The sequence below is a fragment of the Protomyctophum bolini genome (assembly GCF_963924005.1).
Source record: "Protomyctophum bolini genome assembly, chromosome: 23".
Classification (NCBI taxonomy): Eukaryota; Metazoa; Chordata; class Actinopteri; order Myctophiformes; family Myctophidae; genus Protomyctophum; species Protomyctophum bolini.
Window position 1 is genome coordinate 7,956,410 of NC_137884.1, and position 27,970 is coordinate 7,984,379.

The 27,970-nt window shown below is 44.4% G+C and overlaps 2 protein-coding genes across 4 annotated transcripts in view; both read right to left on the reverse strand.

The window, feature by feature from the left end:
* Window positions 1-218: 218 nt before the first annotated feature.
* LOC308311140 (uncharacterized protein) lies at window positions 219-20,909 on the reverse strand. Its single transcript, XM_080757687.1, has 10 exons — window positions 20,014-20,909; window positions 14,600-14,704; window positions 12,639-13,042; window positions 11,100-11,291; window positions 9,357-9,515; window positions 8,684-8,821; window positions 7,030-7,166; window positions 6,194-6,367; window positions 4,424-4,526; window positions 219-3,837 (listed from the first exon to the last, which is right to left on the reverse strand). The coding sequence occupies exons 1-10, from the start codon at window positions 20,903-20,905 to the stop codon at window positions 2,380-2,382; spliced, it is 3,762 nt and encodes a 1,253-aa protein (XP_080613813.1). The 5' UTR covers window positions 20,906-20,909; the 3' UTR covers window positions 219-2,379.
* Window positions 20,910-24,193: 3,284 nt separating this feature from the next.
* LOC308311300 (tyrosine-protein phosphatase non-receptor type 12-like) overlaps window positions 24,194-27,970 on the reverse strand; it is a 58,073-nt gene continuing 54,296 nt past the window's right edge. For all 3 annotated transcript variants that reach the window (XM_080757963.1, XM_080757961.1, XM_080757962.1), the window contains one exon: window positions 24,194-27,961. In XM_080757963.1, the coding sequence (XP_080614089.1) occupies window positions 27,900-27,961 (62 nt within the window). In that variant the 3' untranslated portion in view covers window positions 24,194-27,899. The remainder of the gene's footprint in view (window positions 27,962-27,970) is intronic.

The following is a 27,970-nucleotide window of genomic DNA, read 5'->3' on the forward strand; positions in this document are numbered from 1 at the left end:
TAAATGCTCTGTGCATTGTTTGATTACCAGGCAGACAGAAATGTATTGTTCAATGCCAAACATTTTTATTGTGAATTATTAGTGTGACAATTAATTGTAATCGTGACAGCCCTAATTACAATGTATTCAAATGAAATTTGAAATTCTTGGTTCATGGCAAGGGGAGGGGGGGTGGGAGTTTGATGAGTGTGTTGACAGAACAGACTTGGATGTGACTGAAACCTTTTTATTAGCCAGGCTCGTCTCGTACTGAAAGTAGAAATCACACATCACAACAAACGCTTTACAAAACCTCTTATGTACACTCAATGCTGCGAGTTAGAAACCACAGAAATAAAATAGAATCCAACATTTGGGATAAATAATAATAAGTGAAAACAATACAAGACCCTGAAGATTATATATATATATTTTTTTGTTTTCCCCATGGGCTCTTTTCTACAAAACCTTATGCACATATAGTTATAGCTTCCTTCTCTGGGTTTCAACGAAGACCCCTGGGGCTCTACTCACAGCAGAGACACATTTCTGATATATCTGTATATAAAACATTTCTGATATTATATATAAAACAATAAACATCATCAATACAAAAAGAATCCCTATAGGACAGTGGTTTTCAACCCGCCTGCATTTGAACCACGGACCACCATTTCAATGAGATTTTAGCCCCTCAGACCTAAAACAAGAATTGATCTTGGTAATATAAAAAACAAATCTTCTACGTGTCTCTAATTGTGTAGACTTCTTGTAAATTAAGTAATGCAAATGTTTTAACAATAATTTAACTCTTGAGAGCGTAAAATTAAACTGTTGTTTAACAGTTTCATTATACAGTTTCACTGTACGCTCTCAAGAGTAAAAAATATCAAATAAGGGTCCATTTGGTTCAACTCTCCCATCACTTAGCTGGGGACCTGGACTCCCCGCCCTCAGGGACCACTGGTGGTGCCCGGTTGAAAACCACTGCTATAGGTCAGTGGAATCGAGTCACAACAAGGCAAACGGGCCCACAGAGACTGTTATCTCCCACTCCAAGGGGCAAACACTTTGCCCTCTACAACACTTTATCGAGAAAAACAATATATGTTTTTGGTTTCTGACGCCACTAGCTTATGGAGTTTTATTCAGACTAGAATTTAAAGCAAGATTCTCCGACGGTCTTGAAGCACAGTGTAGAGAGAGACACAAGCTTTGGATACCATTCGTGTAAAATTAGATCGCAAAGTCGTTGTTTCAAACAGAGCTTCTTTCGTACAAACCAGTCCGCTGTGTTTCACCGTTTAATTAAGCCGAAAGCGAAGCACAGGCTCGGGGTCTGGAAGGGGTCGGGGGGGTTACATGTCAAACTGGGCCGTTACTGTGACATTCAACAGCACGCCCATTAATTAGGACCACTTACTACAACCACAGCTCCCTTGTTAAGATAACCTTCTGCCAACGAGGGACCACGCAGCAATGCCACTCACCTGACATCACCATTTTCTTACCAATTCCAAAATAAAAGAGATCCACCTTCAGATTTCTCCGTCCGGATCCCTGCATACTACCGGTAAATGGATCCTTACAAAAGTCAAAACCTGACTGTTCTGTTCTATTCTCCTTTACCCACTTAATTACTGATGATTAATTATCAAACATATGTTTTGTTGCGGTTTGGGAGAGCACCAATATTCATTACCATAATAATATCAATAGAGGTAATACTAAGCTCCATGCACACAATAACTCTTCCTACCTCTGGGCCGCTTCCCTACTTCCTTCACAGGTGTTACCGATGATAATAATGAAGGCTCTGTTCAATTTAGTGTACAGGTGGTTCTCAAACCATTTCAAGGACAACTCCGATAGTGTACAAAATGGCCCCGTACGGGAGTTACACACCCGTATGGCGTCATTTGGAACCCTCCCAAGGACACTTTTTGAAACCCACTGGAGTGTTTCCAGTGAGCCAACACACAGCCAACAGCAGCACACCGATTCCGTTTGACCAGAATGGAACAGAGCCATCATTAGTATCATTCATCAGTAACACCTGTGCAGGAAGTAGGAAGATTTATTCTGAGAGCATGGAGCCCATTAGTCAGAAAACATTGTGATAGGTATTTTGTTTTGTCCATATCACCTAGGCATATTTGAAATGAGTCTCTCCTTCTGCCGAAAGCTGCAATCTTCTGGCCATGTAAAAAAAATAAAAGTGAGTACTTTCCCCACCACTGCGAACCACTATCGATAATCTCTCTCTCTCCGCGTTTAAGAGGTGTTTTACACCCTGTAAAAGCTGTAAGGAAGGAGCAGCATTAAAAAATAAAAGAAGCAGAGATATCCTCACGTAGAAAAAAAACAACAACAACCTAGAAACGACCTCTCTCTCCTCTGCTACATGGACGGGCGTCCGTGGGGGGGAGGGGGAGGAGAGCGGGTGGGAGAAGGTGGTGTGGGCTGTGAGGGTGGGGGAGGGGCGGGCCAGGAGGAGGAGGGGGGAGGGGGACATGGAGAGTGGGGGAGGGGGACCAAGGGGTGCACAGCGGCGGCGGCTGGCGGAGGATGGTGGAGGTGTTTTGGAAGCGCCTGGTAGGACGGAGGAGGAGAGGGTATTTGGGGGAGGCGGTGCTGGGTTGTCGTGTGTATTCCCGCATGCAGTCTTTGTGCTGTGTGTGTTGCCTGGTGGTGTGTGTGTGCTGCCTGGTGTGCGTGTTCTGCCTGGTGTGTGTGTGCTGCCTGGTGTGTGTGTATTGCCTGGTGGTGTGTGTGTGCTGCCTGGTGTGTGTGTGCTGCCTGGTGTGTGTGTGCTGCCTGGTGTGTGTGCTGTTGCATCCTCTGATCCAGTGCCTCGTCATCTGCGCCGCGCGCGTGCCGTTTGTCCTGCAGCGCGTGCGTCCGCGCGCCTGTCGTAAAACCCGCCGGGACTGCTGCTGGCAGCGCCCGCGGCTCCGAGGAGGGCGGAGCTTGCGTGTGTCGCGCTGCGGCGTGCGAGCGGCCGCTGGGAGAGACTCTGCCGCCGTCCGTTCGTCGTTCCGACCGAGAGGAGGAGAGAGGAGGGAGCGAGGGAGGGGAAGAGCGAGAGAGGGACGACAGGGAGGTAGAGGAGGAGGCTTTGGAAGAGGAAGACGTCTCTCTGCCGTCGGGGCGGTGAAGACGACGATGATGGTGGTGATGGTGATGATGGGGCGCTTTGGGCTTGTTCTCCTGCTGGGGGGGAGGAGGAGGGGGGCCTTGGGGGTTTCTCACCCTCACTCTTTTTCCGCCCACCCATCCGTCCGCCGGGCGGAGCGGTCGCGGCGCGGAGACGCTGGGAGGTGCAGGAGGCTCCTTTATCTTTACCGTCATCTCCTCCTCCTCCACCTCCACCCTCCTCTCCTCCTCTTCCAGCTTCATCCTCTTCTCCTTCTCCATTCTCTCATCCCTCCATTCTCTCTTCCGCTCCTCCGCCTCCACCCACAGTTCTCTGTTCACCTCCACCCTCCTCCTCTCGTCCTGAACCTCCTCCTCCTCCTCCTCCGTCTCTCTCCTCTTTGTTTCTTCTCCGTTTTGCTCCTCCTGGCGTTCTTCCTCCTCCTCCTTCTCCTCCTCTTCCTCCTTGGTGTGGTAGTACTGCTCTCCCTCCTCCTCCTCCTCCTCCTCCTCCTCCTCCACCTCCTCCTGGGTGGCGCTACGGTAGTACTGCTGGAGGCGGACGTGCCAGGCCAGGCTGGCCACGGCCGACACCGTCTTGAACTGGTGCACCACGTTGCGCGGGATGAAGTAGATGTCGTCGTGGCGCAGGTGGATGCGGGCGTAGCGGATGCCCTCGCGCCGCAGCTGGTTCAGCTTGGCGTCCTCCACCCACTGCACGCACTGTGGGACGGACGGACGGACAGACGGACGGACGGACAGACGGACGCATGGATTCATTAACCCATTCTGACCTGAGATCAGATTCTAAAAATGTTCTTCTACATCCTGACAGTTGTCTGAAAAAGCTATGTTTCTATGTCAGTCGTTCTTCGATTTTTCAAAAATAGCAGACCTACAAGCTCGTAGCGCGCCACTCGGTGGCGTGCTATGAGCTTGTAGGTCTGCTATTTTCCAATAGCTAAAGCATAACATAATGCTTACATCAAAAGGGGTTCCCGCCCCAAAATGGGTTAAAGAAAAATAAAATCCCACGACTGAAACAGTGTGCCCCTACACTACAATAACGCTAGTTTCCTAAACAATTAACACAATTATGTAAATGAAATGTTGTTTTAGTGATATTGTTTCTGCCGTTACACACTGCCAATCAGGTGAAGAAATCACAGGCCGAGGCTTTAACGTTTGCTTTTATATGAAAAAACTAAAAAAGCAAACGTTAGGGTTTTTTTATGGAAGATGTTTCTGCACATAATGCTAGTTTGAAATGCAAACAAGCCCGTCGTCACCATTACACGCGTGGTCTCACCTGGGACAGGGGGGGTTCGTAGAGGTCCAGCTGTAATCTCTGAACCACGTCGGGGAAATCAGCAGCGTGGAAACACACCACGTCTTTGGTTACACGAGGAGACCTAAAAGAAATAAGCAAAATAAACAAAAAATACTGTGTGCATTGCGGATGCGGCGCGCACGCACACGCACACACACACTTTTTAATTATCCGTCTGTTCTATTTACTTCCTGATAGTTCAGCTGTCCCTCCCACGCTGGTGTGTTGCCCAATCAGAGGCCGAGTTTAGCACGTGTATATACGCAGACGTGTTAGGTGGTCTCTTTGAAGAGGATGTGATTGTTGTGTCCCTGATGACGCTAAGATGCAGCACCTGAGTCACGTGTCAAGTGCCACACCTGGTGTCAGTGTTTTGGCAGCAAATTTCTATTTTAGTTTAGTCATAGTCTTTGGATTTAAACTTCATTTAGTTTTAGTCACATTTGAGTCAACTGGAATGTTTTAGTGTTTTAGTCTAGTTTTACTCGACTAAATATACGTTGATTTAGTCGACAGATAAAATGTATTTTGTCGGACCTTGATGACGTGGTAATGGCCGATTTGACATTTGACATTTGATTTGACAACAGTGCAGCACTATCACTCTCTCTATTTCTGGCACAACAGCGCCCCTACTGGTACTAATAGTCATACTGGTGCTCATTAACCAACACATAGGTGAACCAACACATAGGTGAACACGGGTCACGGACATTGCTGTTCCTTGGAGTGGTTGCACCACTAAAAAAAAGAATCTACTTTTGTGGAAGGGTTATCGTGTATTGACTTTGTTATATTGACCCTATAGAGAACCGAAGTCCTGACGTCACGGTCAGTAGGGGGCGCCAGTCCACAGGTTCGTGTACTTTTTATTTGCATTGAAATCCCCATAGGGGGATTTTAGATCTCTTCATATAAGAACTGTGTTGGAAAAAGAGAGGGGAGTTGCACCACTCAGTTCACACGGGTGTGATTTTATTTCTACAAGAGAGAGACTTTAAATCAAGCACTTTGACCGTAGTAATGTTCAGCAACTACAGACTGAAGACAATCAATATTTTCATGTAAATAAATCACACCCGTGTGAAGTGAGGGGCACATCATCATCAAACGTCATCATACATCTCATTCTGGCCAATCACAATTTGCGTCCTCGTCTTCAATATTCGTGTTTACACAAAACATTGAAGAAATTCAAAACTGGCCATTCATCGTCAATGGCAGAATGGAGAATGGAGATATCAGATCATACATATATATCATATATGAGCAATGAATGGTGGAAGCACTCCATGTAGGGGGCTTTGAACCAGTGTTGTTTTCATCTACTAAAACTAAGACAAAAAATGTTCGTCGACTACCTTTTTCCACTGACAAAAACGAATGGAAACTAAATGAAAACTAAGCTATGATGACTAAAACTAAGACTAAATATACTGACAATTTCGTCGACAAATAAAAACTAGACTAAAATGTTAGGAAGGGACTAGTGGACAAGAGATCCACTATAAGTCATTTTACTCTTGGTTGCATGCTGAAAATAGCTGATCTACAAGCTCACAACGCGTCGCGACGCCTGTAGATTTAGTCGACTAAAATCTTATGACATTTTAGTCGACTAAAACTAGAACAACACTAAGACATTTCCAGGTGACTAAAATGTGACTAAAACTAAATGTTTCAGTCCAAAGACTATGACTAGACTAAAATCGAAATTTGCTTCCAAAAACAACACTGCTTTGAACGTACCCCTCTGCGCCGCAGCACACTGCCTTGAGGACCCCCACGGCGGCCGTGGTGTGCCGGTCGATGCCCTGTCCGATGTGGTCGGCGTGGGCGCGGGTTCGATCCTCGAACAGCATCTCTCTGGGCTCGTTCACCCTGGGCAGGTACTGCAGGAGGTTGGTCACCTCATTGGTGGACCTGCCAAGACGACCAATCAGTGAGCAGGTGAGTGCCGTGTTGACTTTGACAGAAAAGCTTTGATTTGGTTTTAAAGTCATGGTCTTTTGAATACAATTTCATTTGGTTTTAGTCACACTTAAGTCATACTACTACTCATCTGAAATGTTACAGTGTAAGTCTGTTGACTAGTGGACTAGAGATCCTTTTACGTTTGATTGCGCTCGGGTGTTTTGCGCTCTGAAAATAGAACTACAAGCTCCGAGTCCAAAGGAGATCTCAGCACCATACAGCGCCTGAACTTTGGAACACACTGCCCTTAAGAGATCAAGCGCGCTGAATCAGTGTCCTCTTTTAAATCCCTTTTGAAAACACACTTTTATAGATTAGCCTTCACTGCCAATGTGTCCCGGTGCAACAAGGCGTGAGCTTGTAGATCTTGCAAACAAGCATAAAATGACTTGTCTTTACGGGTGGATTTACACCGAGTCCGATTGATTCGAACTGTTCCCGAATACGATTAGCTGGCCATCATTGTCCATGTACAGTATCAAGCTGCATATGACTCTGTTAATAAGTGCGATCTACGAGTGTGTGCACATGCGTGTGTGCGCGCCCTACCGTCTCCTCCTCAGCGGGGTGTGTGTGTGTGTGTGTGTGTGTGTGTGTGTGTGTGTGTGTACCGTCTCCTCCTCAGTGTGGTCGTGTCGGTCACGGGGATCATCTGCTCTCCCGGGCGGACCCACATGATGGGACCGTCGTCACTGTCCTGACGACTCATACACTTCAACATGGAATGACTGCCCCACGGTAACGTACGCTAGAGAGAGAGAGACATAGGAGAGGGAGAGAGAGACAGAGAGAGAGACAGAGAGAGACAGAGAGAGAGGGAGACAGAGAGAAAGGGAGAGAGAGAGAGAGAGAGAGAGAGAGAGAGAGAGGGAAGAAAGAGAGACAGACAGAGAGAGAGAGGAAGAGAGAGAGAGACAGACGTAATAAGGTATTTTCTTAAAGGTCCACCAGAATAAGGTATTTTCTTAAAAGGTCCAAGAGAAACCTGAACAGCCTGACTTTAACATAACAGCCACTATTCATTCACCATTCACCCACTATTCATTTCAATGGAAGTTGCTCAGTGACGTTTGAAGCTCTACTTCCGCATTTCTGTCGATTTGGACACCAAACATTTGGTGCCCAAAATGCTAACTCGCCTGAATCGATTCACGAACGAGCGATCTACGTTAAAACCCCAGCGCGCTCTTTTGCTCACCTCCAAGGAAGCTTTGAGAAGGATGAGAAGTGGTCACATGACTGGGCTGCGCCATGACACTTTCATGGACACTTTCATGGGAGCCAAACTACCCGGAAGTTTGGCAGAATGCACTGGAGTCAATGAGAGCTCAGTGATCAGCTCATGAACAAACATTATTTATGAATGACTGAGACCTTTTGTAAAGTAATCACTTCTGGAAAATAAGACATGTAACACATTATTGTCTGCTGTGTTGCTTTTCGATACAGTGTGTAAATTTTATAGCGGTATGGTATCTAAAGAGTACAAAGTACCTTTCTGAAAGTACCAAGTATCGCGAGACTTCCCACCGTTTTCTGTCTGTCAGCCAAATCTCGCGATACTTCGGAGCCAGAAACGATACCGGCTGCTGTTTAGATCCTCAGATAAAATTATATACTGTGCACATCGAAAAGCAAGTGATTAGAAAACAACCTGTGATATGTCTTAGTTTATATTCCTGAACCGATTATTTGACAAAGGTCTCAATTGTTCATAAATAAAATTTGTTATGTTCTGGTCCAGCCGGCTCCAGTCATTGCCATGTATTCATTGCACTTCCGGTGTGAGTTTCACTCCCATGAAAGCCTCCATGAAAGTGTCATGGCACAGCCCAGTCACGTGACCAGTGACCACTTCCTTGCTCACCTCCAAGGACTGTCTAAAGAGGACGAGACGCGAAGACTGTGCGGGCGACGCCATGTTGCTCCATGGAAGGAAAGAAACATGCACAGTTGAGACCAAGGAAGTTGGACATGATCCATGCTGGGACTTACTTATCCATTTGCTGTTAAAACGTTAATATAAAAAGGTAAAATGCAATGACGTGACATGATATGTACAAGCATCTCTCCTTTCAGTGGCATCACGCCATCTGCTGGGCCATTTGTGCCATATCTATGATTTGTCATGTCCAACTTCCTGGTCTCAACTGCGCATGTTTCTTTCCTTCCACGGAGCACCATGTGAGCAACATGGCGCCTCGTCCTCTTTAGACAGTCCTTGCTCACCTCCAGGATGTGAAGCAGAGGAACTATTTGACTCACCTCCAGAAAGGGACACTCCTCCAGCATGCTGAGGAACTCTGGGAAGTAGTCCCCGACCTCCTCGTCCACCACGCCGACCAGGCTGATCTGTCTCATGGCGCCCGCTCGGTAGGTGCCACGGCTGTAAGTCCTCTTCACCTGAGAGAGACGCCCACGCCAGGGCAGCACGGACAGAGAGAGAGAGAGAGAGAGAGAGAGAGAGAGAGAGATCCCAGGGCAGCACGGACAGAGAGAGAGAGAGAGAGAGAGAGAGAGATCCCAGGGCAGCACGGACAGACAGAGAGAGATAGAGAGAGAGAGAGAGATCCCAGGGCAGCACGGACAGACAGAGAGAGAGAGAGACAGAGAGAGAGAGAGAGAGAGAGAGAGAGAGAGAGAGAGATCCCAGGAGAGCACCGAGACAGAGACAGACAGAGTTGATTAATCCATGTACATAAAATGTGTTTTAGTAATCGAATAATCAGTAAATATATATTAAAAGAAAACTGTAAATATTGGCAACATAATGTCCCTTTTATGCAGATTTCTGTATCGATCTCTCTGTGTCCCTTTATTCCTATATGAGTGTTGTGATGCCAGCTCCATATATGGACCCTGGGCATGGGCCCTGTCCAGAGCCCGGGCAGAGGCCTTTTGTGGCGGTTCTGGACAACCGTGGGCATGTCTCTCTGACCTGGGAGTAGTAGTTATCCATGGTGGTGGTCTCGATGTCCTTCTTCCCCAGGACCTCCATCTTGACCGGAGCACTGGGGAACCTGCCCGAGAAATACTCCAGGAAGTCAGGCAGATACGCGGCTCCTCCATGCACGATGCCCATCACGTAGTGAGCTGCCTGGAAGTCAGTCGGAATTCACTGTCAGCATTTCACCCACCTTCTGTTTTCACACAATAGGCTCTACTATATGCACACAGAATAACACAGAGTTCAGTGATAATGATACTAATGAAGGCTCTGTTCCATTCTGGTCAAACAGAGTCAGTGTGTTAATGATACTATGAAGGCTCTGTTCCATTCTGGTCAAACAGAGTCAGTGTTAATGATACTAATGAAGGCTCTGTTCCATAATTCCATTCTGATCAAACAGAGTCAGGGAGATCCTATTGTGCATGTTGGCTCACTGGAAAAGACCCGTACGGTACGGGTATGTAACTCAGAGTGTACTAATGGAACAGTAAGGTGATTTGTACTCCTACGGGGTAGCCGGTTTCTTACCGTAATCTGAACGATATCCATTAACCACTGGAATAGAGGCGAAAATAATTGAAAGGACCGTGACAGTGGCAGAAGATTTAATTAACACTTTGACGGCGGCTAATTGTTTAATCCAGGGTTCCACCACGCGTAATACGCTAAACCCGCTATTTGTTTAATGCGTTTAATTCGCTGTTTTAAAATAATTAAAAAGAAACAGCGGATTTGTCCCGGACATGGTGACGAGGCCGTCGCGTTATGATGACGAAACCGGAAAACAAGTCATCCTCTGGGCTGCTAGGGCTTCTGGGAAATTGAGCCCAATGCATGTGAACGGGCCGTTTGTTTAGACTACAACATGCCGTGCATGGTGGTTTCGTTTCGCATTGTCATGGCCGCTGGTTCTTCTGATCAACAACAAACCAAAAGGACTATTTTTTGCCGGATTTTCGTCGTTGAAAGCTGCAAATACTTTGGCGTATGCTCTAAAGGTAATAAAACAATCTCGGCAACGTAGAATATTGGATTAAATAGCGGGGAACGTGTGGTTATGCAGTAGAACAATTAACACATTTAGTACCGGAACTGCATCAAAATAAAGGCGTTGCTTGCGCCGGAGTAATCGCCAGAGTAGTGATCGCTTCCATTTTGAAAGCCATGAACCGGAAATACTTTCTTAAAAAAGTTGACTGACAAAGTGCCATCAGAATCTCCGATCATCTTAATATATTTATATACGCTTCAAAAAGAGTTCATATTTTGCGGGAGAGACGGATGAGGAGCAGAAACGCAGCGCCAGCATATCGATCCATTCATCACCACGGAGAGCGCCCTGGATGAGGAGATACGAGTCATTCTTTCCGCCGCGCTAACATGGGAGTCAATGACAAGCTAATAGTTTCACAGAGCGTTAGCATACGGCAAGCGAAAAGCGAAATGCCAAAAAAAAAAGAAGTAATTATTCTGAATATTATTATCTCGCCCCGCGTCGTTTGGACGTCGCTAGGACGTCCACAGACGTCTAAGGCTCCAATCGGTTCCAATCCTTATGACGTTTCAGGACGTGTTATGTACAAAATGTGTTAATACGTGTCATAGATATATTATCGTCAGATGGCGGTAAGAAAACGACCACTCCGGTATTCTCTATTAAATGGTCACGGAAGAGTTGTGCTGTGTAGTAGTGATAGTAAGTGTGGTGACTGTTATGGTTATTTTTTTTACCTGCGACGAGTCCTCGCTGAACACCAGCGTGACAAACTCCTGGGCGAAGCGTCGTCTCTGCTCCAGGGACAGACTGGAGGCGAGCTGGGAGGAGTAGGCGTGGGCGACCAGCGCTCCTCCGTTAGGCTGGCTCTCCACGTGGATGTAAGGGCCGAACTCCAGCCCCGACATCCCAGGGTAGGAGGGCCTCGCCTGCAGGGTTCATTTGGACAGCGCACGTTTTAGTTAGGGATGCGCGATTGACCCATTTAGGCCCGACCTCAAAAGTTCTTCTAAATCCTGAAATAAATATTTTCACGATTTTTTCAAAACAGCAGACCTACAAGCTATGAGCTTGTAGATCTTCTATTTCTCAATAGCTAAATTATAACATAATGTTTAAAACACCAAAAGGGGTTCGGTAGCATAATCGGAATGGGCCAGATCGGCCGCAAAGAATGCCATATCGATATATCGGAACGGTGTCAATATAATACAGATGATTTAATCGGTTTTCACCGGCAAATTGTTTTTCAAATGAAAAATGTAAAACTCCATCAATTAGTTCAATATAAATCAAAAGTGTCTAGTATGTACCTCTAGTCTAGAACAAAAGCCAAATATGATGTAAAATCGTATTAAAGTAGAAATAAACTTTACACATTTAATTTGTGTACTCATCTCATTCAGTAGTCATTCAATTGGATAACAGTATACGCCATTTATTGATTGATTGAATACTTTATTAACAGGCTTTGGGCCAATACCCTACGGCAGGTGTCGGCAATAGGCGGCCCGTGGGCCAAAACCGTCCCCTCGGAAATTATTTCTGGCCCGTGAGATTATTTTGAGAATTACGTTTTCTTTCTTCTTTTAAGGTTTTTTTTCTCCTCCCTTCTCAATATTGGAGTGACACAGTCCCACATATACGCTATTATGGCTATAATGTCCAAATAGAGAATATTCCCACCTGAAGGATCAGATGCGTATTATTAAACTTGTTGAGAGTGAATATCTGAGGTGAGCAGAGCGGACAATCAGCAGCAGTGATAGTCACAGACAGCTAGGCAGGTCTTTCCTGAGCAACGCACATGGACCTGGAATGCACATGCTAATAAAAAGTATTAAATATTGCTTTGATGCTCATATTTACCTTAGGAAGCATAACGTTGGTTTTTATTAGCATATGCATTCCATACATTCCATAGGGCTAGACCATATAGACATATGACATCATCAACTTGCGACAGGAGCAGCTCCAATTGAGTGAAATATTCTCCATTCATGAAAGAAATACAATATAATATTTAATGTGTTTTAATTTTTTAATTTTAGTTGTAGAGGGCAAGTCAAATGTTTGCCACTGCAGTGCCAAGTTCTGCCAACCAACAGTCTAGTTTTAGACTAAATCTAGTTTATTCTGTTGAGTCTGTCGACTAAAATGTCTTCGTTTCAGTCATCAGAGCTTGGTTTTCATTTAGTTTCTATTTCCTTTTTTGTCAGTGGAAAAAGGGGTTAGTCGACGAACATTTTTAGTCGAAGAACTCAGCGACTGCTCACCTGGGCTTTGGCCTCGGAGAAGTGGGGGGGCTTGGAGTACATGGTGGAGTAGAACGCTGGATGTGGAGGAGGAGGAGGAGGATGGAGGGAGCTGGTCAGTGAGGAGGAGAGGGTGGTGTTCTTGTCGTTTTGGGATGGAGGAGGAGGAGGAGGCGGTGGCGCAGAGGGAGCGGGGGGTCCTCTGGGGCTCTTGAACAGAGCGGAGGAGGAGGAGTTAGAGGAGGAGGAGGGAGGCTGCAGGAGGAGCAGGCCAGCGCAGACCGTCTGACAGGAGCGATGGGACGTCTTCACTCGTCTCTGCTTCTCTCCGTCCCGGTGTCTCTTCTTCTTCTTCTTCTTGACCTTCTTGGCCTGTTGTTGGAGCTCCATGTCGCTGGAACCCAGCTTGGCTTCCTCTTTCTCCGCTGGATGGAGGGTTGAAGAGGGAGAGAGAGAGAGAGATTAACCCATTTAGAACCGAGGACGATTCTACAAATTCCTTCTAAATCAGACAGTTTTTTGAAAAACCCATGTTTCTATGTCATTCGTTCTCAAACATGTTCATGTCAAGGACCCCCAAAAATATATGTATTTGGCCGCCGACCCCCATCTGAAAATATGTTTTTCAAAAATAGCAGACCTACAAGCTCAGATCTGCTATTCTTCAACAGCTAAAGTACAACATAATGCTTAAAACACCAAATGAGTTAATGCAAAACATTGTAAAAAAAATAATAAAAAAGAACACTCGTCTTGAGCTTGTAGATCAGCTATTTCCACTATTTTTTAAATATGAACATTTTAACATGGTATAATGATCATGACATAAAAGAATGCAAAAGATTATCGCGATGATCTCGACGATCATGTAATAATAACTGTGGCAGGTCTATTTCCATCACACGGTATGAGCTATTCTTGTCAGATTCAAGCCCCCTTTCAGACAAGACTGAAGACTCGCCGAAGCGCCATTTTTGACGGCACATGATCATGAGGGGGGGGGGGTGTATCCAGCACGATGATCCCATCTACAGGATGGGAAATGTCGGCGTTGTCTGTCTGTGCCCGGCGGCGCCAAGACCGCTGGATTAGTCATGGGTATATTTCGGAATCAAACCAAAGTATGCGTGGCGTCCATTGCAGGGAGGCTGTGTGTGTGTGTTTCAGCGTTTTGCTTAGGATGTAACACTGATGTCTGTGTATGTGTGTGTGTGTGTGTGTGTGTGTGTGTGTGTGTGTGTGTGTGTGTGTGTGTGTGTGTTTGCGTGTGTGTGTTTGTGTTTGTGTGTGTGTGTGTGTGTGTGTGTGTGTGTGTGTGTTGTTGTGTGGTCAACGACGCTAATGCGACCAGAGACCTTGAAAATGTCACAGTGTGTTCAGAGAATACATGTCTGTCATGGTAAACACGTGATAACACCTGCTACACGCAGATAACATCTCTTTCTCTCTCTCTCTGTGTGTGTGTGTGTGTGTGTGTGTGTGTGTGTGTGTGTGTGTGTGTGTGTGTGTGTGTGTGTGTGTGTGTGTGTGTGTGTGTGTGTGTGTGTGCGCGCGCGTGCGTGCGTAACCACACAACAATAAAACAAACACGGTTCAAGGGAATGCAGAGTGGAGAGTGGAGAGAGTGAGAGATGAAGTATAGAGAGGAATAGTACCATTTCTTTTAACCTCTTAAAGTCAATGCAAGCTTCCACATCAGTGACGAATTTCCACAGAGCGAAAATGCGCCCGTTATTTTTTCGCTCTGCTGTCAAATGTGGCATACCGTACAGTAGTACAGTGGGGACGGGCGGAAGGCCTGGTTCCCCGGGCCTGTTCGGAAAATCGCACTAAGTATGGAGGAGTCCCAGGGGCGGGCGGTTCTTTTGGCCGCAGGACCCTACACATTAATCACGATTGTGCCGATTACGCTGAACTGATTGCGATCATCTCAAATGATTGCGATTAGACGATTATTGTAATAATGGCGTGTTTCCACCAACCTCTCCCAGACTGTTTCATGGCCCCGTTCTCCTTCTTCATCTCTTTGAGTTTCTCTTTCTTCTTCTCTTTGTCCGTCTCTCTCCGTTTCACCTTGTCTGTGTGATCTGTCGAGAGAGAGAGGTGGAGAGAGATAGAGGGAAAGAGAGATTTGATTAATGGGCCTTCCACTCCACATTTCTGTGTAATACACTTTATGAAAACGCTATAATGTCGCTAGGTGGTGGTAACGGGCTGCCAAATAGACCAGTGACCCACGTACAAGAAGAACCCCTTCACGCAACCCTATTGGGGTTTTGAATGATTCCAGAACACAATGTGGTTGTGGCCGTCGCTCGCTGCCTGCTTTCTATTAACGCATCGAGTGACACACAGGCTGACAGGCAGCACAGAGCATGCAGGCAGAGCGCGCCACAGGATGGTTATATAATATATTTTATAATACATTAGGCTAAATAAACGCTGCTGCCGCCTATCACAAGGCTTTTTATTTACATCATGGTTTTACATTCACCATCGCTGATGAGCAGCGCTTTGTAGGCGAGGAGGGAGGCTTGTTCAGGAATTCCATTATATCATATATGGCTCTGCATCAATGTAATAAATAATATAATGTGCTGTAAGCACACACACTCCAAGCCAACGATGAACCTCTGCCCCAAATTTTCCAGAACGGCCTGTTATAGCGCCACCTCCAAAAATCCCAGAAATCGCTACACACTATCTCTATAGTCATGTGCTCAAGCCGGACCTGTCCGATATTTCATATTCCATCCTAATTGGCTAACATTGGCTTTCAAAGTTTGCAGGATTGGCACGTTTTGAACAAAAAGCCTCAAATCATGAACGCAGCGTGCAATTTACGTGACTTTTCTAGCTGTGGAATATATCCCACCCTTTTCACATTGGCCTGTTATAGCGCCACCGACAGGTGGATTTTTGCAAAACACATTTTTGGAACAAAATGCCTCAAATCATCCAATTGCCTTCCAAGGCGTAAGAAGAAATGGCACCCTTTTCACATTGGCCTATTATAGCGCCACCAGGAGGCCACAACCTGACCTGCCCTGGTGGAGACCTGTGCCCCGAGGGGCACTTTATCTATTCTCCTGGCGTATCTATCTTTTATACTAAGAATGAACGCTAAGCATAGCCTGTTGCTAACGCGACTCTCTCTCTCCCCCACCCTTCTCTCTTCCACCCCTTTCTCTCTCTCTCTCTCATTGTGTATGTACCCCGTTGAAGTTACAAGAGTTAGATGATGATCACTGCAGTGTGGCACTGTTCATATAAACTGCTTTGATATTATAGGAAATAGCCTGCCATACTAGTGTATATTTTATTTCATTATTTGAAGTTATATATTTGTGACCAGACTTGACTGATGGACTGCCATTGGATTTCTTTTTCATGTCATATGAAAGTAGGGAATCATAGCTTCAAATTGACATCGGTTGTTCATATTATAGTATTTACCATAGGCAATATTGTTATAAAAAAGGTTAAAATGACCATTGAACACCTGCAACTGCACTGTTTAATATTTTATGAGGACTTGGTTTCAATACATGAACCCAGTACATTTTTCTGGGTTCTAACTTCTAACTGAGACAAAATGTGACTTATTCATTATGATCGGTTTGAAAAGTAGAAATAAAGGCCTCCTTCTTATAGCTGCCTCCTTCCAATAAAAGCCCAGTATCAGAATTAGTCGAGACAAATAAAATCCCTGGATAATAAATGAGGATTTACGGTATATCCTAATTAAGCTCTTCTAATCATCATGACACGTGTCTGACCCATGCTACCCTGTCCAGACAGTCAATTCCAACAATCTGCCTAGGCCTGGCTCAGCTGGCTGTCATTACATAATCGCCTAATCGATTTATTTGAGACAATCACAATTAATTTTGCATAATCATCAATCATTTCCATGTTGAAAAATGTCCATACATTTTCAAACACTTATCAAAAATAGCAGAAACAAGCTTACGTGTCGTAATCTTTCCACTATTTCCTCTATTTTGGAAATTTAAAAAAATAAAACATTATTAAATGTGTCTGTGATTTCTTAAGTTATTTGTCATATACATCTGCCCTGCATGTGCAATTTGTGATTGTGAATCCTAAAAGGCAAACAGAAATACAACTTTCCTCTCCACTGTCTTTTTTGTGTTTTCGTGTTGTCCAAAACAGCTGGAAATAAATGAACTGAAGTGAACCTCTCTGCTTCTGGGAGACAGACCGACAGACAGTAGGAAAGCTGACAGGGACGGTTATCGGGTTATGGTATGCAAGTGAGATCCAACTTGTTCCCAGAGACAGGGAGGCTTCTTCTAGCACCATAAACGAAATAAACCACTCAACACCCTGGGCTCTCTCACTATCTCTCAATATCCACCAAGTATGCCTCCCCCACAGTGACCACACCAGTGCAAAAAAACCTTGGCGTTATCTTAACAGTATTTTCAAATTGGACAAAACAGATTAGCTCCGTTGTCAAAACGCATTGCATTTCTTCACGTACGACTACTCGCCAAAATAAAACCATAATCTCACACTCAAAGAATTTTGAAACAGTGATCCATGCTTTTAATTCTTCGAGGCTGGACTTTTTCAATGCCCTACTACCAGTGATTTTCAACTAGTGGTCCGGGGAACACCAGTGGTCCTTGAGGGTGGTTCAAGGTGGTCCCCAGCTAAATGATGGAGAGTTGGTAACCAAATGGACCCTACGAGATGTCAAACTCACTGGGTAGCCAGGCTTTTATTTCCGTTCGCATCGGCTCAAAAACTGAAAGCCTGGGGGAACGTGACACATTTCCTGGTCTAGGAGTGGGAGTGAACTGCAGTGCAGAGGGGGGGGGGGGGGGGCGTCGCTCAAACATAATGGTGACGTCAGTTTTCTCTGCTGTTTTCTACCAGGGAGGGGAGGGGCGGGCAGGGGGCAATCGGTGAACCAATAATATTCTCCAGCGCTTGCTCCAATGCACACCCACCCCTCTAGACTAGAACGCACGCTGGCTGGGACAGGCTAGGTTCCGGGCAACAAACATCTCATTTCCCTTTTGGGTCACAGGCTGAAAGGTTTAGGCCTGACGTCGAAATTAAAAAAATGCCTTTTTTAAATGTATTTTTTTTCTATATCAGTAGTTCTCAATATTTCATGTCAAGGACCCCAAAAATTATATGTAATTGGCCTCCTAGGCCACCTACAAGCTCGAGCTTGTAGATCTGCTATTTTTCAATAGCTAAATTATAACATAATGTTTAAAACACCAAAAGGGGTTCCCGCCCAGAATGGGTTGAGATGCATTTTCTTTAGTGCACATTAGTGCAAAAAGTGACATGGCGAGATAAACTGTGGCCCAGAGAGAGAGTCAACCCTTCTACCGCCAGCCACGCATCTATGGACACACACACACCAGAGCTTTTCAGATTACAATGTCGTTAAATTACTAAATCCTGTTGTCTAATAACAAGGCCTGTGTGTACAGTGTGTTTGTCTTCCTAAACCTGCCATGCATGCGCAGCCAGGTGGAAAAGAGACAGTGCAGACAGCACAGTGCACACACACACACCATGCTGTGTCACTCATTTACACACACACACATTTTGTTTACACTTTTGTGTGTCATGATGTATCACACAAGGCCCATTTATGACAGAACTACAGTGTAAAGTTAGTATAGGGAAAATGCCATCACCTCCATCGCAGCACAGGACAAGCTTGCGATACGTTGCGATGCGACACATTGTGAGCTTGTACATGCTGCTAATGTCAAAAGATTTGTGTGTGTTAACTGGAAGCACTCTCTCTCTCTCTTTCAGCTCCGGGGGTTAACTTGTGTGTGGAGGGGGCGTGGCACTACTAGGCTACTGTACCAAAATAACCACTTGCCCTATAATGGCGGGTGTACAGTATTACTGTGTACAGTCATAATATTGGTATGACAACATACTACGTGGAGTAACGCTTTATCAAAACACCAACTGCCCCCACAAAAACGTTACCCAGTAGCGTTTAACGCACGAGTATGTCACGAGAGAGGCAGAGAGAGAGAGAGAGAGCAGCTGGTTGCAAAATATGAACCATATCGTGTCTGCTTTGGGTTTGGGGGAGAGGGAACCTCTCTGGTTCATGCACGGGTGAACAGGCTGGAATTCTGTCTTAATAAACAATTAATACATACACGGCCTTCAACAAATAGTAGAGGAGACGGTTGGATTTAAACTGCTAAAACCGACGCGTTGTTCCGATTGATTGATTGCAAAACCTGTCCGTTGTCACGCCTCGTGACACGTCACACCACCATATATGGCCGTCAGTCCATCACGCCTCGTGACACGCTCCATATATGGCCGTCTCCATATGAAGATCACGACACGGACCTCATTAAGCCCTGGATAGCCATGCATGGAGAAGACTGGATCATCACCTAGATCTGCATACAGGTATATGGAGCTCTATGGAACTCTACATCTGACCTCAAACCCTTAGATCTCCATATATGGAGATGACCTGTTCTGACATTCCATATGTTGATCCTAAGCCCACCCGTCCTTCCTCTTCGATGTCTCCCTTTTGGGTCGGACCCTGTACACTCAAGACACGCTCCATATATTATGGCCAGTACAGAATTCATTCCACATGTTGATATGAGCCCCCATGGCAAAGCGCCAGTGCTCGCCCAGCAGTCTGCTGTCACCCAGGTGGATGCATGCACGCAACCTCGCCCTAGGTCGCTTCTCGCCCTCAGGGCATCTTACTGTTTATTAACAGTTTGCAGGGGTAAAAGCACAGGAAAGTACAGTTCAATATACTGTACACAGTCTGCTAAGAGGATTTGTAACACATAAAAGCACTATGGCCTGTTTCCATTCATTGGGGTCCTTCATATTCAATTCAGAGGTTCTCGAAACTTGGATAAAAGTTAAAAAGAAAAGAGAGACACAGAGAGAGAGAACTATATACTATATATCCCAATTTTCCAACAGTTTTTGAGGGGTGCTAGCCCCTCCTATATACAGGTTTAATGTTTGTTTTGTAAACGCCATTGACAATGAAGGGAACATTTACGTCATAATGTGCCTCATATTGTCTCTGTATTGTTAATGGCGTTTAATGTTTGTGTTGGCACCGTTTGTTTTACATCACCTAATCAACATGAGTTAAACTTTAATATATTAGCGCCCCTCCCTTCACACGGGTGTGATTTTTATTTAGACCGTTGCTTTGACAGTGTAAACTACGGTATGTTTCTCATGCCATGGAGTTTACAGCGATCCTGCGACTCAACCGTAAACTGTTTACACACAAACACTGTTTTAATCATGGGGATAATAATAATCATAAATGTAAAATGTTCTAGTCTAGCCTGTGTGATTACTAATACTAATAAACAACCGTACGTACCTTTCCGAGGCAACATGACAACCTCCCCGCCGTTCTCCCTCTTCAGTGCATGCTGTTGTAGGCTGACTGTGTTGTTATTATTTACAGCACACGTCCCGGTGGGTGCAGCATGTTGTTGTAGGCCGACTGTGTTGTTGTTGTTATTATTTACAGCAGAAGTAGACGTCCCGAACAGGGTCGGTCCAGCAGCGAGCAGCGCTGATGGCTTCTTGTGGTGTCTCTTCTTGTCTCGGTCTTTCTCCATGTTGTGGTGCTGCTGCTGCTGCTTGTTGTTGTCGTCGTCTCTGCTTGTGCTCGGTTTGTTGTTGGCTTTGGAAGAAGCAGAAGAAGGTGGTTTGTTGTGGAGGAACAAATCGCTCTGTTTGGACACTTTATTGTGGATGTTATGGTGGTGGGTCTTTATTGTGGATCCTCCTCCTCCGCCAGGCGCCGAGCCGCCGCCGCCAGGGCTGCTGCTGTTGCTCGCCCGGGCGAAGCTCCACAGAGCCGGGTTGCCGTAGCTGCTGGGTTTCGGGGGGTGGTGGTGCTGGTGGTGCCCGTGCTGCTGCTGCTGCAGGGTGCTGCTGCCGTGGTGGTTGTGGGTGTTGTTGTTGCCCCCGGCCGTTGGCGCTGCCGCTGCCCCGTCTCGGTTGACTTTCTTGGGTTTCTTCTCCTGATCCTCCTCGCTACTAGTCCGGAGCTTCTGCTTCTTTGGCGGCGGTGGGTTGTTGAAGTCGTTGCGGTCGTCAGAGGCTCCTCTCTTCGTGGGTTTCATCATGATGAGCGCCGTGGTGGTGTTGTTGTTGTTGTTGTTGTTCTTGGAGGTGGAACTAGTGGCCACTGCTACACTAGTGGTGGCAGGGGGAGCACCAGTCCCGATCAGGGGGACGATGGAGCCCAGCGTGTCAGCCATCTTGAGACGCTTGTGTTGTGTTGGTTTTGGTTCCACTTCCCCAACGGTCGGTCGCGCACCAACTCACCGCCAGCCGAGCCACACCGAACCGTGCGCGTGTGCTTGTGTGCGCGTGCGCGGCGAGGGGCCCGTCTCGGTGTTGCCAGGTTCCTTTTTTGCGAGAGAAACAAGCAACCAGATATTAGTCCAGGCATAGGTCCAAAGATTAAATAATAAATGCCAAAACTGATATCGCAATGAAATAAAGGTATTTGTTTAATTGTATTTTTGTATTTATTGAATTTGCTATTTTTACTCCACTGCAGTAGCCTATTTATTATTAAAGTTTTGGTATTTATTATTTTTAATTTTTGCACCTGACTGACTTCCATAATCAGGTCTATGAGAACAAGCCCAAAAGAAGCGAGCCATTCTCCGGAGAGTCACCCAGCACCGCTTCAGACTCGCTGCAGGGTGCTATAGGTTCTTCGCTTACCTTGTTTAAATGAAAATAGCCTAATCACAATAGAAATTTAAAATAGCTCTGCAACTAGCCAACTACAAGTACATATAAGCAACTTTACAGAAAAATACGCTTTAATAAGCGGACATGGCAACACTGACTGAGCAGGCTGGGAGGGGGGGGGGGGGGGGGGGGGGCTTGATTGATTGATTTTGATTTATTAACAGTTTGCAGAATTTCAGTACATTTCAAGTAGGCCTACAACTCAATACAACAACTGTTAACTGTGAGTGGACGATACCATAAAGCATTACACATTTACACATTTACAATAGGGCCCACCATTTTCAATTCATCTAAACAATTAGAGACATACGAATATACACAACTATATAGTCAAAACAGGAACTCATAGAGGTAAAAAGGGAAAAGAAACATATACAGTTTCGAATTGCAGCCGTCCATAGGTGCCCTTTGAGGGCGGTTTTGAAGGAGTCAAGGGATTTGCATGTCTTAATGACTGTTGGTAGGGCGTTCCACATTCTGGTGGCATAGCAGCGAAATTAATTTAGTCCCTTTTTTCAAGATTGTGCCGAATAGGGGTTGCACATGGTTTGTTGAACTTCCTCTGGTGTTGTGGGTGTGGACTTTGTTGACATTAAGGAAGTATTTAGACAGAGGTACATGGGTATATCTTGGTGTTGTATCGAATCTTGTGGACCAGACCCATTGCAAGATGCTGTACTCGTGCTGTCGTCGACCCTAAGCCATTCCAGCCTATCAAAGTGGGCAGGGGTGAGGTGGGTTCGGGGAGTGAGGCCAAGTAGTAGCCTGACCAGTTTGTTTTGGGAAGTCTGGAGCCTAGTTTTAAGGGCCTTAGAGGGCTGTTTGAGGGTTGAGGGCGGAGTGTGAACTTGTTTGACCATTTAGAGTCCTTGATTGACATCCCACTCCACTGACACATGCCTCCTCTATTTGAGTGACCACATCAAATATGAGGTGGATGCTGGCAAATGCTGCGGCATGGTCATGCTGGAACCCCAAAAGGCCTTTGACACCATGAACCACTCCATACTGGTTAACAAGCTAAAAGCGATTGGTTTTGATAGCACATCAGTGAGCTGGATGGTAGAAAACAGATGGTGGAGGTGAACGGAACACTTGAAAAAAGGTGGACCCTCTTGTAAACAAGTGTAATGCTTTATTGCGCCAAAGAAAAGGTACAGCTAATGCTTGGATCCCTGGCTAGACATGTCAAAACAGAGGTCACAGACCTGGGTGTGACTTTAGACTCAGACATTTTAATTCTCATTTTAGTAAGGTCACAAGAACAGCTTTTATTCATTTAAGAAACATGGCTAAAGTAAGACCTTTTTTAAATCAGAGAGATGCAGAAGTACTTGTACATGCTTTTATCACAAGCCGACTAGATTATTGCAACTCCATTTTTACAGGATTACCCAAAAAAAATATATATTTCTTTTACAGATAATCCATAATGCGGCAGCTAGAATTTAAACAAATACCAGAAGAAGAGATCACATCAGTCCAGTCCTGTCAACACTACATTGGTTACCAGTATCATTTAGAATAGATTTTAAAGCGCTTTTATTTGTTTATAAAGCACTTAATAACCTGGCACCTTCGTATATTAAGGATTCCATACATTTTTATGTTCCCACTAGAACACTCGGGTCTTCATCCACTCTTCTTTTAAAATTACCCAAAGCTCAACATAGGAACACCGGTGAGGCCGCTTTCTGGGTCTATGGCCCCAAGTTGTGGAACACACTACTACTGCACCTTAAAAGGGCGACCTCGCTTGCTGTTTTTAAGAGAGAGTTGAAAACTTATTTTTTCAACTTGGCATTTGTTTAGATTTATCTTGTGTTCATATTCAATGTTCTGATACAATGTTCCTTACAATTATTTATTTTGTATTGCTATTTTTATTTGCTAATTTGTATATATTTTGTCTTGTATTGCTGTTTTGTTGTTTTGTTTTTCAGCATTCCACTGTTTTATGTGAAACACTTTGGGTTGTATTTTATGTATGAAAGATGCTATAAATAAAGATATTTTTTTATTATTTGTCATTAAATGTTCAGATGATTATTTTGAATATGATGAAGCCAAGTTACGCCAAAGGAAACAAGCCATAGTGCTTTCTTGGGTTACTTATAAATCCTCTTAGCAGACACAAGGTCTGCTAAGAGGATTTATAAGGTTTATAATTGAACTGTACTTTCTAGGAACTAACTTCCTATTAAAAGTCTGCTGCACATTTCTTTGTAATAAAAACGTTTTGTTGATGTTCAACATAAATTGAACCCAGGATTTAAAAATGCAAAAACTTGCCACAAGTTGCCAGGCTGCCATGCCTCCAGGCTCCAACCATGACTGCTAAACACTATGTTGAATGCATGCAGGAAATTAGTCATAATTAATATGTACTACAGTAGTACAGTACACGTCTAAACGAGCAGCAGGGAATACCCAATGTGTGCGAGTAGAACATAATCTAAATTCAGATGGGGTACCCTGCATGTGTCTTCTCTTGCCGACAGACAACCACAACTTCTCAAAGAAAAAAAAACAGAGAATTCAACATTTTCACTTAAATATCTCTCATTTTTACTGATTGATTTCTGCAACATACAAAGGTGTGTGTGTGTGGAGCTGATGATGATTGGAGGAATGGGAAAAGGGAGGTTGAGTTCTCTCTTAATGGCACAGGTGGACATACTGAGACACACACACACACACACACACACACACACACACACACACACACACACACACACACACACACACACACACACACACACACTTAGTAGTCAGAGAAACAAAGACAAAGAGGAGAGTGATAATGAGAAAGGGAAACTAAGAGAAAGAGAAATGCTGGCAGCTTTCTCTTCTGCCTCATCTTTAACAAATGATCCCATATTTAGATGGATTAAAGTTGAGTGGAGAGGAGGAGGCGCTTTAAAACAGCCGTGTCCAACTGACACAAGGAGCAATGAGATATAGAGGTAGGCCTACTTGTATACAAATGAAAGGAGGGAAGTTAAGAGTGTAATTTAGTAGTATTGCGTCTGTGTGTGTGTGTGTGTGTGTGTGTGTGTGCGTGTGTGAGTGTGTCTGTGTGTGGAGCAGGGGACAGCGGACGTGTGACACAACCAACAATCGCCTATACAAAAATAACTTTTAAAATAACATTTACAAAAAATACCATAATTAATATTATCATGAACATTATTATAATTAATAATAATAATAATAATAATAATATCTTATCAGGGACTTGTAGCCATCTTGAGGGGCATTTGGTGGTTCTGACGACCACTTATATTAGTTAAACTTTTTAAAACAAATAATATGAACATAAAAAATAACTAAAACCTACAAAAACAAACAAACACAAAGGAGGAAAAAGGTCAGCAGAATAATTTACAGTTTGGAGCAGATCGATGCTGAGGAAGGGAGAAATGGTCGCCATACATGCACAGACTTTCTTACATCTTCGGTTAAAATAAGAATATTCAAGAGACAGCAGCAGCAACAACAAAAAGTGTCTGGAATATTATATAGCTAAATTGCCCTGTACACTTATATTTTATAAAAACAATGCATATATATTGTTACGGTAGCAATGGATGGAGGAGTTAGATCAACCGAGGATGGGGGAGGTAATAATTGTAGTCCTGTTCTTGTCTTTCTAGATAGAACATATTATCAGAAGCACGGAAACTGTCAAATAGAAATACTTGTGAGCTGAAGCTTGTCAGTTGAAGAGTGATGGAAGCTCCCGTTTTAAACGTGATAGTGGAGTCTGTATTTTGGAGGTCAGAGTTCAAATGCACACACACACACAGTGGAGGTGGTGTGTTGCGTAAACTTCAAACTACACATTATTGAAGCTAAATTATGTCAGTTTTCCTTTTCAGAAATGTTTTTTCTTCTGAAGGCTGTAAAGAGGAGCGAGAAAAATGAGGAGGAAAGGGGGGAAAAAGCGATGAAGGAGCATATTTATTTTCCTGACGAGAACAGGGAAAACACACAAGAACAGATTAAGTGTAAATACAGTAAGAAAGTAAAGGAATGAGCAGAAGTCAGATGAAGAGACACTGAGCAATACAGACTTTTAAGAGAACAAAAGCAGTGTTTTTGTGACAGGAGGTAATAAGGCAGACTGGTGGTCCCAGCACAGAGCACTATATATACACATACACAGTTTGGCCCAAACTCTGGAGAGGATCAACCAATAAACTAAAATCAATCATGCCTTTGGAAACATACCGACTTTAAATAGCAATACTACATTTGTCAGGGTATAGCTCAGTCGTGTTAGAGCACTCACTCACCCGTTGATCGCAACAGGGCTCTGACTGATATCGACAATAAGCCTCTCTCCGATCTACTTACCTACTGCATTTGTTTAAAGGACATACAAAATGGAAATGTATAGTCCAGGGCTTAGTACAGTACACCTCGCCCGTGACTTTTCGGGGCGACCCCCCCAAAACACTGGAGTTTAAGATCACTCGTTTAGTCATAAGCCGCCGATATGCTCCAGTTGACAACTAGGTGACTCTATTTTGGTCATGTAATTTATATTGTCACACACACACCACACACACACACACACACACAACTGAAAGCCACAGACATTTGGCCAAAACTGTGTGAATGTACGGCTCCAGCAGAAAGGAGAACAAATAAATCACCAGAGATGAATACTTAGTAGTGTGGGTCAGTTTTATGCATTCTATTTCTATGGCAGTTTTTTGTAAATTTGTAAAGTAGCACCAGTACAGACAGATAGACAGACGGAGAGAGAGAAAACCCTGGCAACCCGTTGACAGACACCCAGCAGAAGAGGTGCATCATGGGTAATAGATTATCAACGCCTGGGTGTTCGTTAGGGTGTAGATTGTTACTCAGCAGTTAAGAGGCGGAGGTCCTCTCTGGTGGCAGTTCACTCGCACTTCGGCACTGATCAGGTCGTCGGCCGCTTTACGTGACACGACCTACACTTTTAAGAATGATTCCTGGTTTTATGAAAGAAAAGCCTGCACTTTCAGTTAACGTCGTATAAGCTATTAGCGTTGTTGTCTATATGAATTCATGAAAGGTCATTTGCTCCATGGTCAAGTTTGTGACATTAACTGAGGTGACTAATGAGAAAAAAAGAAAGATTATGATTGCATGCAACACTGGTCAGGGAGAAAAATTAGTTTGTCGGTCCCAGCCAGTGCCGTTTTTGGCAGCAACTTTAGATTTTTGTTTTAGTCGTAGGTTCTTGAAACTTTTTCATTTAGTTTTAGTCACCCGGAATGTTTTAGTGTTAGTCTAGTTTTAGTCGACTAAAATCTACAGGTGATTTAGTCGACTAAAATGCATTTTGGCGGGCCTTGATGCCGTCGTACTGGCTGACTTTACACTCAACAAATAACAGATCTACATGCCCACAACGCGCTGCAGCGCGGCGCATTGTGAGCTTCTAGCGTCTAGTTTTTATTTGTTGAGAAAATCAACAGTATATTTAGTCTTAGTTTTAGTCATCATAACTTACTTTTCATTTAGTCAATGAAAAAAGGTAGGCGACGAACATTTCTCGTCATAGTTTTAGTCGACGAAAACAACACTGGTCCCAGCATCCTGTATATACTGTATGATGCTTTACTGTCTGGTGTCTGTCTGCCCATAATTCACAGCAAAAGGTGGGCAATCCATGTTGCTTTTTGTTTAAGACAGAGCGTTGACGGACGCACGACATACAGCACTGATCAAGACACGGAGATATAAAAGGTGGACAAAAAATAATAATGGTGGAATATTTCTTTAATGGAGAGAAAGTTGCATCAGAGCTTCAGTTTTTGGGATCAACCTTTTGGGTCAGAAAGAAAACAAGTTTGTATATTAAAAATGTTCCCTTCAATAACTTATTGATTGTAGTTGGACCTCAAAATTATTGAAAAGGAGCAGAAAAGTGTATCGTCAAGTTACTTGGCAGCATTCAACGTGGTCGTTTAAGGAAGTGGTCGAAGGTAAAAAAAACCTTTTTAATCTCGAGTCCTTTTAAACAAAAGCCATTCCTCGTATGATTGTACTGTGTATGATTAAAGAAAACAAGATCATGTCGATATGTTAACCCAACCCTCGCTCAGCCCAAAGAGATTTAAATATCAAGAGATAAAACATTGATTAAAAAAAATACAAATAAAAACAGGAACCATCCTTAAACCGTAACGGATCTCGTATCAGCGCCTGAGAAAAAAAAAAAAAAAAGAAACAGAAAAAAAGTGGACCTCTCCAACAGCAGGACGTTGAAAAGGAAGGCTTTGTCCCACGTACGGGCAAGCCCTCCATCCAATCACTGTTCATTTCCTCTGCATTGTGGCACTTGTTACATAAGGAGGCGTGTCTATGAATATCTGAGGCCTTGCCATTAGACCAACCCAGTCATGAAGAGTCAATGACAGTGCTGACAGGTACACGTGTGTGTGTGTGTGTGTGTGTGTGTGTGTGTGTGTGTGTGTGTGTGTTCCATCATGTCCACTCTACAGGAGGTTCTCTGGGTCCTTTTGGCTGAATGCAGCGATTACCGAACCCTGAAAAGA